Source organism: Hesperophylax consimilis, chromosome 16 (assembly GCF_061612785.1).
Source record: "Hesperophylax consimilis isolate HC1 chromosome 16, BYU_Hcon_1.0, whole genome shotgun sequence".
Classification (NCBI taxonomy): domain Eukaryota; kingdom Metazoa; phylum Arthropoda; class Insecta; order Trichoptera; family Limnephilidae; genus Hesperophylax; species Hesperophylax consimilis.
In genome coordinates, this window is record NC_142851.1 from 21,560,921 (window position 1) to 21,573,539 (window position 12,619).

A 12,619-nucleotide genomic window follows, 5' to 3' on the forward strand; every position below is an offset into this window, starting at 1 on the left:
CTAGTAATTTTTGAAGAAACTCCATGAATTATTGCTAAAACTGTGTCCTTTTTTTCAATATTTATGTTTGGTGTTATGATTTCCAATTTAGTAGATTTTTATTTTTTTGATGCGGGTCTCCGCTACTCGTTCTCACTACAATTACTACGAACGTTGAACTAAATGTTTGTGCAAACATTAAACATTGGGGCAGGGTCACAATTTGTTTGTTTTCCGTGACCAATGGAAAAAAAATGTTGTGGCCCCTACCCAATGTTTTTGTTTTTTCCCGATGTTTTAAAAACATTTGGTCCCCGCATACCTGATTTTTGAAACATTATTGAGTTTTAGAATAAATAGTGATACAATTTGGCTATATTTTGGAATGGGATTGGGAAGGTCGCACTGCAAGGAAAATAGATAAATAGTTTAACGAATTGCTAACTGAGAGAACAGGAAAACCAAACCAAAGATGGACGACTTCAAAAGAAAATGTCCTGAAAGATATTTTATTTTTAAGTTTTAAAAAAGGAACCTTACACACAGGGAAACAAACAAAACAAATAGCCTGGAAACCAATAGATTGTTTTCCTATCAAATTTTCGAGCTCAGCAGAGACAGTAACCTAGAAAAAAATTGATTTGCTAGGCAAATATCGCATAGTCAATTTTTATAACTTTGGTCTAGCGCGTTTAAAGCCCCTAAATCAAATCAAAATTTCAATTGAGTTATAGAACACTTACATTTCGCGGACACATATTTACGGTCTTACTAATTATATTCATAACCGCCCGTTTAACGTTGGTGTGGTAAAGCCGGCCTTGAGCCTGGTTTAAGACCGTTTTAACCAAACAAACGCCATGGTAATAAGTCAAGTTCTTTACTGTTCTGAAGTGGCGTGCCGCATAATATTTACACCGTGTTTATGATTAAGGGTTAATATGAATACGAAATTCATGACACATGATGGAGTCGAATAAAATATTTGTTTTGGGAAAGTCTATAAATTGAAATAAAGTTCTGTATAATATATAATATGTATATGTTCTATGCAAAGTGTAAAATCAAGGAATATTTCCAAATGGAGAACATAAACAACTAGAAATGAACAAATGCCTATTTTTAAGTCAAGTATGCCTTTAACCTTTGGAACACCAGACCCTTTTTGAGGGAAATCAAAAATGGTATCAAAAGTGAACTTTAAAGTGTTTCAAGTGCAAGCGATTTTATTAAAAAAAAATATATGCACTTTCTTATGGCATACGGGCTTAAATTGTATATCAAAAAATTCTAGCTAGGTCGAAAATCCAATACCAGCAGCGCATGAGCGGTTTGTCGGCGTGAAAAAATTCTTGCCACTAGCGCACGAACGATTTTCTAGAGGTGAAACTTAAAAATTAAATGATTTATAAAATTTAGTCGCCTAAAAATAATTTAATTCATGATTAATGTAATTTACAACCGGAGATCAAGGGTTCGACTCACTCCTAGACTATAAAGTAGGTACATAGGTATCGGGTCCAAAATAGAACAAAACACTACGGTAATTTTGCAATATAAAAACAACAATATAAATGCATTTTTTCCTTCTCCTGAAAAAATATTTATTTTCAGTAAGTGTTTGCAAGGAATTAATCTTATTTAAATACACAAAAAATATATTTTTCATGTTGATATTTAATTTAATATAATATAAGGCTTTGGAAACAAATCGATAGTTCGAGGGGTTGAAATGAATTTTCAAAACTTTGTTGTATTCGATTTTTCTATTACCAAAAAATCGCAATTTTTGTAAAAGAAAGACAAACATTCCCGGGTTACGAATAACCTGAAAATATTTGAAAATCTCCTACTCCCACCACGGTAAGCTGAAAATGTTGCTTGTGTTGTGATGGAGGACTTAGCCAGCCGAGGAATTGAATACACTACGACTAAGTGGGACCCAAGCGCGATGTCAACTCGGCCACCGACCGGTCAAAATTAGTTTTAAAATTCTGCTTTGCATGTAATAAAAATGATTGAATTTGACTTACGTGCTTGAGAAAAGCCTAAGGCGCAAACGAACACGAAAGCGACCAGAAACGCGGTGTTAATTTTCGCCAAGCCGCCATTCTTACACAGTCTAGAGGGCACCATGGCTGACTTGAGACTAACGACTAACTACTGACGGCTGATGGTCACGAACAAGTTTAGTCGCTACCGGCCCGTGAACTTATGCCCGATACCCGACACTACTTGCTGATATGCCCCTGAATAAAGCAGGCATTGAAGATTACCAGCGAATAAATTAATATTTGGTTTTTCCAATAATTTTCGGGTATGTATTTACACACTCGTACTTCAAGAGATTGCAGTTTCTCGTAAAGTTATTCTATGGTCTTAGGCTGGCTTTATTAAATAAAAATTTACGACTTAAAATTAATTTCCTCCTATGTGGTGCATATATTAAAAAATATATATATTCACTAGTGTGGTTTTTGTCAACAACTAAAGGGTAATTTATCTATTGTAAGGAATAATCGCTAGTGTAGTTCATGTACCTATTTTTATGTCAACATCACTAGTTGTTCGTGTAGTTTATGGAAAAATTACTAGTTTAGTTTATGTATTTGTATGTCAATATCACTAGTTGTTCGTGTAGTTTATGGAAAAATTACTAGTTTAGTTTATGTATTTGTATGTCAATATCACTAGTTGTTCGTGTAGTTTATGGAAAAATTACTAGTTTAGTTTATGTATTTGTATGTCAATATCACTAGTTGTTCGTGTAGTTTATGGAAAAATTACTAGTTAAGTTTATGTATTTGTATGTCAACATCACTAGTTGTTCGTGTAGTTTATGGAACAATTACTAGTTTAGTTTATGTATTTTTATGTCAACATCACTAGTTGTTCGTGTATTTTATGGAACAATTACTAGTTTAGTTTATGTATTTTTATGTCAACATCACTACTTGTTCGTGTAGTTTATGGAACAATTACTAGTTTAGTTTATGTATTTGTATGTCAATATCACTGGTGTAGTTTTTTTTTGTTTTGTTTTATTTGAGTACATAAAACAGGCATTGTGACCAAAAATTTATACACTCGTACATGGATGTTTAAATACAGGGTTTTCCAATAAGAGGTGTTATTTTGAATAGATGTTAGTAGATGTTACTTTTGAAGCTGTAATTTTTTAACATTTGACAAGTAGAAACTACGCCATTAATAAAAATGGAACGATAGATACACGCTTCAATAACGCATTGAAATTATTAAAATTCACTTCAGTGAATCAAATGCAAATCATCTTGAGTGATGAGGTCCATTTCCACCTCGGTGGCTTCGTCAACAAGCAAAATTGTTGCATCTGGGGCTCGGAAAACCCAAGAATTATTATTGAAAAGCCTCTCTATCCTCAACGTGTGACTGTTTGGGGGTGGTTATGGTCCGGCGGAGTCATTGGACCTTACTTTTTTGAAAATGAGGCTGGAGCAACAGTAACGGTGAATGGATGGCGCTATCGAGAGATAATTAATGATTTTTTTATGGCCGGAATTGGGTGGTATTGATTTGGACAACGTTTATTTTCAAGAAGACGGCGCTACGTGCCACACAAGCAACGAAACTATTGATCTTTTACGATTGAATTTGAAAAATTTGAAAAGTCTATGGTCTCTTATGAGTTCGTCTGACTTTATAAAAAAAACAAGTAAAATTCAAAATTGAACGCATGTACCGGAGTGCTGACGCGACCAAACACAATTTCGCTTTATTTTACGCAGTGTAAATCGTATACTTTAAATGATATTGTGTCAAAAAGTGATGTTTTTGTTTTTGTGATTTGAGGTTAGGTATCAATTAGGTACCAAGCAAATAGCTGACGCATCTCTTTATAGACTTTTATTTCTTATTGTAATTCGATATTAATAAGCCATGTAAATTCAATAACCAATCGACCGAAAGAGTGAACGGAACTAAATATGGAGGAATTAATAGAAAACATAAGAATCGACATTAATAAAATAACAACTGTAAAAGACTCGAAAATAAAACAAAGTTTGGAAAACAATATTAAAAAGGTGGAAGAAGCAATAAAATGTGAACAGTTAAAACTACAAAATAAAATAATTCAATTGCAAGACCAAATAATTATTAATAATGAAAACTACAGTCAAAAATTAGAAAAAATAATCACAACAAATCAAAACTTAGAAAAATATCAAAATCTCGAAAATAAAACAACTACGAGAAGTTACGCTAACATCACAAGTGGAAAATACACGACACCTAAAATTCCAGTATTCCCCGTTATAATAAAAACTAAAAACGAAAATGAAGACATAAAAGAAACAATCATAAAGAATGTAAAAATATCTAAACTAGGAATCGGAGTAAGTAGCATCAGAAAGACATCAAAAAATGAATTAATAATCAATTTACAAAAAGCAGATGATATGGCCAACATCAAAAATGAAATCACAAAATTAAAACTTGAAGGAATACAAATTGAAAGCATTGATAAAAAAAGACCGTGCATGATCTTTAAAGGAATCGACGAAAAATACACACATGAAGAATTTATATCGGATCTAATTCTGCAAAATGAAGATATAAAAATAATATATGAAAAGGATCCAAATAAAATAAAATATAAAGGAACCATACCAATTAAAAAATTTCTACAAAAAAATATCATCCTCGAAACCAGTGGAGATTTGAGAAATCTGCTAATTACGAAAAAAAAGTTAACCTTGGTTTTTACCAAATAAAAGTTGAAGATTGCAACCCTCTAATGCAGTGTTACCATTGCCAAAAATATGGGCACACAGCAGTGCGTTGTCTTCAACTTCCCAACAAACCAAAATGCCTTCATTGTGCGGGTGAGCACAACATTAAAGACTGCAACAGTAAAAACGAAACACCAAAATGCATAAATTGCACAGAACTTAATTTAAAATTCAAAACCACAAATACAACAGACCACAAATCAAATAGCGAAAAATGTAAACACAGGATGAAAATGCTTGCCTTCGCTCAAGAAAAAATTGATTACAATTAAAAATGGCCGATTTTATAATAAAACAAATTGACGAAAAATACAAAATAACCGAAGAAATATGTCAAAATATTACGGAAGTCAATAAATGGTGTATTACAAACAATAACCCATTCTTAATATTACATATGAACATCCGAAGCATAGCAAAAAACCTAGATGAATTCTTGATAAATATTAATGATCTGCATACATCACCCACCTGCATAGTGTTAACGGAAACGCACTGTAATGACAATCAATACATAAATGCGCTACCAAACTACAAAGGCATCGCTACAACAAGACCGATTAACAAAAATAGTGGATTAATTATATTTGTTAATGATGAGTGTGAAATTACTGACATTGAAGAAATTTATATACAATATGTAAACTGTCTAAAAATAGATATAAAATTAAAAAATAAATTATACAGAATTTTAACAGTGTACAGAACGCACAAATCAAACATAATCAACTTTACATACGAACTATGTGAATATCTTAGCAAATTACCGAGAATACTTACTTTTGTTTGTGGTGATTTCAATATAAATATTTCTGCAAACCATCACTCAATTGAAAAAAATAATTTCATAAACATGATGACACACCTCAATTTTAAATCTTTTATTAATAATAACACTAGACAAATTAAAAACCAAACGCCATCATGCATAGACCACATCTGGTGTAATATACATTTGAATGAAATAAAAAATATTAAATCTACTGTGTGGAAAACTAATATAACTGATCACTACGCGTGTCTTATACTACATGATACAAATAGAAAACTAAATACAAAACCCAAATTAAATCTTCCATATTCTCAAATAGACTACAAATTATTAGAAAAATCACTAAAAACTGAAAAATGGGAAGAAATTTTAATAAATAAATGCGCCAACCAAAGTGCATTACTGTTTGAAAACACTTTAAATAAACACGTTTTAGAATCAACAAAAAAAAAACAAATCGTCCCCAACTCAAAAACAAGAAAAATTAAACCTTGGATTACTCTAGGATTAATAAAAGCCACTAGGAAAAAAAATAAACTTTATAAAATAACACAAAGGCCACTAGTTAACAATAAAATTGTATTATACTATAAACAGTATAAAAATATACTAACTACACTAATAAGGAAAACGAAAAACGACTACTACTCAAAAATTATAACAGAAGCTAAAGACAATAATAAAAAAATATGGTCAACAATAAATGAAATAATAAATAAAAAGAAAAAATATAAGCACATATCAGAAATCTCAGATGGGGAAATAATATATAACGTACAAAATGACACAAAAAAATGTTGTAATATTTTAAATAACTATTTTAATAACGTGGGAAAAAACCTAGCAAAATCCATAAATAAGACCAATATATCTAATCCACAACAAATAACACAATGTCAAATTAATAAATTTCACCCAGTCACAGAAATCGACATTGACAGAACTATTTCGAAACTAAAAGGAGATTCTGCCCCCGGCTTTGATAACATAGATACTAAAACAATAAAATCGATGAAAGAATACTTAATTCACCCCATAACACATATAATAAACCTAAGTCTAGCAAATGGCGAATTTCCCAATAACTATAAAAGAGCAATTATAACCCCCATTTATAAAACAGACTGTCGTAAAGATCCACAAAATTATCGCCCGATTTCACTTGAATATATCAAAAATATATGAAAAAATTGTAAAAAAACAAATTTGGACATTCTTAGAAGAAAATAAAATAATTAATTATAACCAATTCGGATTAAAAAAAAATAAAGTACTCACGACGCGATAGCAAAAATAACCAACTATTTATATACGGTCCTAGATTCCGATAAAAAATGTCTTGGCATATTTATAGACCTCAAAAAAGCTTTCGACAGCATATCACATAAAAAATTAATAAGTAAATTAAAATCAGTAGGGATTAGTGGAAAAGTCTTAGCATGGATAGCTAGTTATTTATATAAAAGACCTCAACAAGTAAAATTACTCAATCAAGTCAGCGATTCAAAATATAGCGACTTTTCAATACCCCAAGGCACGGTTTTGGGACCATTGTTATTTATTATATATGTCAATGATATATTCAATATTTCCAAATATGGAGAAATTGTCTCTTACGCTGACGATACAGTCCTACTACTAAAAGCAAACACCTGGTCAGAACTAAATAACATGGGAAATACAGATATCAATGAACTAAAATTATGGTTTGATGAAAACCTGTTGACTTTAAACTCTAAAAAAACTTATTATTTACCATTTTTCATTAAAAAACAAGAAACACCTAAAGAAATAAACATAATTATCCACTCTGTGAAAAATACAGAAAACCACAAATGCAATATGTTATGCACAAACATAGAAAGCAAGACCGATATTAAGTACCTAGGCATAACAATAGACCAGCGTTTAAAATGGTCCCCACATATAAATATTCTGAACAACAGAATAAGGAAACTAACATATATATTTAGATGTTTAAGAGATATTTTAAACGAAAAATTACTTAGAACCACATACTTCGCTTTCTGTCAATCAATTATACAATACGGCATTATAGGCTGGGGCGGTACATATAAAAATCAAACTCAAACAATTTACATATCACAAAAACTAATAATAAAAACCATATTAAAAAAACCCTATTCATATTCGTCCGAACTTTTATTCAAACAATTTAAGGTCAGAAAATTAAGTGCATTATACTTCTACCATGCAACATTACAAATTTATAAAAACTATATTCAAAATAAAATTGCACCCTTTAAAAATAACAGAAATCTTAGACAAACGTCAATACTTCCTACTCCTAAATGTAAAAAAACAATAGGACAGTTCAACCATGAATATCTCGGAGTTAAATTTTTTAACTCATTACCAGAAAAAATTAGAAACATGAATGCAAATATAAACGAATTCAAAAGCCACCTTAAAAAGTATTCCGAACAGTTGAACTGAATCGTACCAAATATAAACAAATATAACAACACCCCCATACACACAAGCCCTGCTTATTTATGGGGGTACATCGAATACTTATATTATGTAATTAATAACCTACTATATTGTGTAATTATATTATGTAATTGTTATATTATGTAATTCGTGTATCTTTTTCTACTAATAAAAAAAAAATAAAAATAAAAATAAAATAAAATGAAAATAACACTTCTTATTGGAAAACCCTGTACATAGTAATAACAAAATGATAATAACAAAAATAGTAACAAAAATTATAGTAATAACAAAAATAGTAATACAAACGATTTGTTATTGTCACACCTGTACTGGTGTGATACTGATTTGGTAGGTACAATATTGCGTCTCTTTAAACAAAGGGCTTCATCACAATATTAGCTTAATATGATTAGTTGTAAAAAAATTTTTAAGTGTTCAAATTGGTCATTAAAAATGTCTATTTCATTATTAGAGTCATGTATAGTGTTATCTATAATATTATTACGCTAGAGTATGGACCGTCTAGGCTCTCTGATTGGTCGAATGATAATAACAATTCGGATTAATTACATTTCAGTAAAAATTATCCACAATTACGTTTTATATATTTAACAATTGTTTGACGTTTGTCGAGAATCAAACATTCTAAGGTTGCTTGAAAATGTCAATCCCTCCTTTACCTGCCGCTGGAGTAGTTTTCCTACTGGCCGACAGAGCGCATAAGAGCGATATACAAATACGTACAATTTCATTTATTCAAACAACGCAACGCTCGTTGTATTCTACGTGTTCACAGATGGCGTTAATTAATTAATTTTGTTTAAATACGCTTTTGCAAGGTATTGCTTTACAGTATTAAGACAAATTATTTGTTTGCGCCCTCATATACGCAATATGAATATGAATAAATAGTTTTGTCCATATAAAAACTCAATTCTATCGAGAAAGGCATACAAATACAATATTGGATTGAATCATCGGTAAAATATTGTATTTGTGTGCCTTTCTCAAAAGCGTATTTAAACAAAATTAATTAATTAACGCCATCTGTGAACACGTAGAATACAACGAGCGTTGCGTTTAATCTTAATACCCATTTACTAATAAAACAAACTTGATTCAACTTGATGACAATAAACAACTCTTTGCATTCACGATTTTGAAAAATATTGATATTAATATTATTTACGTAAATAATAATTTCGCACCATTTTGTATGAAGTTCACGCATAATACGCGTGTGTTTGAAGGATGTAAAGGTATAGCAAACCCAATAAAATAACATGAAACACAATCGGAAGATAGAAACGCTTCGTTGATTGTAAAATTAGCCAACAAATCTCTAATCTGACATGTACTTATATATGTATAATAAAAAAATAATTTTGCCAGGTATATACATTTATATAATATATATTAATTTTCCTTTACCCATTTAGGAAATTATTCGCGATCTGACCACGCTTAGTACGATTTTTTTTTAGAGTTTTGATTTTAGGTTAGGTAAGGTTGGGTTAGGATAGGTGAGGTTCGGTTAGGTTGGGTTATTTTAGGTTGGGTTATTATAGGTTAGATTAGGAAAGATTAAGTTAGGTTAGGTTGGGTTATTATAGGTTAACTGTTATTAGAATCACTTAAACAGTTCGAAGGCCAAAGAAGTGCCACCCGCAGGGCCTAGCAGCAAAAACCCCTTGGAGCGGGTTTTTAACTGCTAGTAATTTATTAATGTTTGCGATACAGGGAGAAATATCCTGTATTTGTATGGTAGGCGTTATATAGAAAATGTCTTTCATCCTCCTTGTTGATTTTCTAGATGGTATCTTGATGTTAATTTGGGATGAAATGTTTGGTGTATCAACTGATGCATGTATACTTTTGTGTAGAAGCAATAAATCAGAAAGTTTACGTCTGGCTGTCGGTGAGTGTAGTTTACAGTGCAAAAGTTAATGCACTATTATTATTGTATGTAAAAATCACCAGTGTAGTTGATGTATGTATTGTATTTCTCTGTACAGATAGAACCAAGACCGGGCTGTTCGGGGGATGTTTGTATTATGTTCGGTGACCGGATAAATCATGAAATTCATAATTCATCACATCTTTAAAAAGTTATATAAAGTCATGGAAAGTGATGAAACAAAAACTTTTTTAACTGGGTTAAGTAGGTTAGGTTAAAAAAAATATTTCATCGTTTTTAATGACTTTATATCACTTTTTAAATGTGTGTTGAATAGTCACTGTATTGTGTTATCATGGAATCATTATGTTCAATCATTAGGACGGATTGTTTCACAGAATTTGAACAATTCATCAATGTTCAAAGTTGATTTTCAAGTTCTGTGAAAGTTTTATTCAATTCTGTTATTATTTCAGTTTATGAAACAGCTGGCCAATAATAATATAAAAAAGTACTTAGTAAAGGCAAAAAAACATTAAATACCTCGGAATTACCCTTGACAGTAAATTAACCTGGGCAAAGCATATCACCGAAACTTTAAACTCAACCAACAAAATCATTGCATCCCTTTACCCCATGATATGCAAAAGAAATCAAAAATTATCTCCAAAAAATAAACTATTAATAAACAAATCCACAATAAGACCAAAATAAACCTACGCAAGCCCAATCTGGGCCCACGCTTCCAAATCTCAATTAAATAGACTACAAACATTCCAAAATAAAGCCATTCGCACAACCCTGGGAGCCCCCATGTGGATGAGGGTCTCCCAGCTCCACAGTGACTCCGAAGTCCCCCTCCTTCGACCACATCTTAAGTCTAGTGGAATCCTTTTATTCGGGCATTCCAACCAATACTAACCCGTCCACTAATTGTCTCGCCCGGTACGACGCAAATGCCAAAACTCAGTATAAAAAAGCCAAACAAATCTTAAGTAAATTACCCCCCTAATTGCAGCCATGTTTTCATTGCTAAATATTTTTTTCCCAGAAATAATTTTCCAACAACCAATTTAATCTCATGATGAAAGAGAAAGGGGCCTTATTGGCCCGGAGCTCTGTATGCCAGTTATACAAAAGGAAAAAAAAGGACATTCTATTCTCCGGTTTTCCAAAATTATCTAGAACGGACAGCCGTTCAAAAAACCATACTGTCCGTTCCAAAACTGGACATCTGGCAACCCTAGCTCTAGGTTTGAAGGGTTCATCTTATTTAAATATTTTAGGCTTCAATCGTTAGTGTTATTACTAATTTTATGTCATTAATTTTTATTTTAATGACATTATATTACAGCTTTTTGCAGTACATTTTATTACAGTAATTATTTAATTGCATGCGTGTTGAAAACGAACCTAAGATTTGTTTACAGATAGAAGCGTCTAAACTACTAATAATAATACTAATATAAAAAAAGAATTTGGCATTCTCAGACTATAAAAATATTACAATTATTATTGTATGGTTGTTATTTCGACTACTGGCATTATACCTAGATCTCTCATTCAAAATTTATATATTAAAATCCAAAAATCAATCATTTTAAATTCATGTAGGATTACGAAAGATTTTTTAAATATTTATATTGAGGGATCAGTAGGATTTATTGGTCCAGTTAGGAGTTGTACTGAGCCAAACCCTATGATATGAAAATATCTGGAGTCGGTGAATTATTTTCCCATTTGATCTCTGTTGAGTTGACGTGTTGTTCTTGTATTGTTTTGTATTTATTATGCTTATATAATGCATTTGCATAATGTGAATTGACTAGATGATACTTTGTGGAAAAGTGTGTGGAAGTATTTAGTGTTTTTTGTGGAGAAGATTTAACCCGGACATAAAGTCGGAATTTTTTTTTAATATATTCCATAATAAGAAATAAAGGTTTGCTCAATTTGTCATTTTCATTTAATCGTTAATACTCGTACTTCATTTATTGTTTATATACAACACAGCAAGTTTAAAAAAAATCGTTTTTACCTTTTTCAGGGAAGAAGTACCTTTTTCAATACCGCAAAAGGAATCCAACCAAACCAAGAACTATGGATACGCCCCTGGATTTGTGCAAAATTATATTTATTTAGTTAAGAAACCAAGTGATACAACCTAATTATTATTAATGAGTTAAAATCTATTTTGTAAAAGTTATATTGTTTATATTATAATATGTAGATTTACACAGCCGACCAAATTAAAGCTTTTTAAGTTATAAAGTTTCAGAGACAACCAATGTTTTGTTTTTTTTTTTATATCAAAGTCGAAAAATATTTGAATAATACTAACATAGAACAGGTTAAGAGATTTTTACAGCCCGTAGAAATAGGTATGTTTGTTGACTTGGAATATTGAGAATTTTTACCATTCCAACTTTTCGAAGCGATGTTTTTGACAGCTTTGCAGTATCTCCCGGACAAATGTGTAGTACAGCATTGTACCCATTAATTTTTTTTTTAAACACATGTTTTTTGTATCATTGATACGTATTTACTTACTTACAGTGTTAAGTAATTTAGCGTTAATGTGAAGCCGGTGACTTTTTGGACTTACGCTATTAGCCACTCGGGTACAAACAAGAAGAAGTAATCTTCCTGGAAGTGACCATGCAGATCACCCTGAGGAGTTTCCATGACCCTGTATCACCGATACATAAATAAACATACACATAATAATAATAAATAATTAAA

The 12,619-nt window shown here is 31.0% G+C and overlaps 1 protein-coding gene across 1 annotated transcript in view; it reads right to left on the reverse strand.

Moving 5' to 3' along the window:
- Positions 1–2,218, reverse strand: part of LOC149416885 (CLIP domain-containing serine protease HP8-like) — a 31,695-nt gene extending 29,477 nt beyond the window's left edge. The window contains exon 1 of the mRNA XM_089641033.1: positions 2,013–2,218. Within this exon, the coding sequence (XP_089497159.1) occupies positions 2,013–2,115 (103 nt within the window). The 5' untranslated portion in view covers positions 2,116–2,218. The remainder of the gene's footprint in view (positions 1–2,012) is intronic.
- Positions 2,219–12,619: the final 10,401 nt, after the last annotated feature.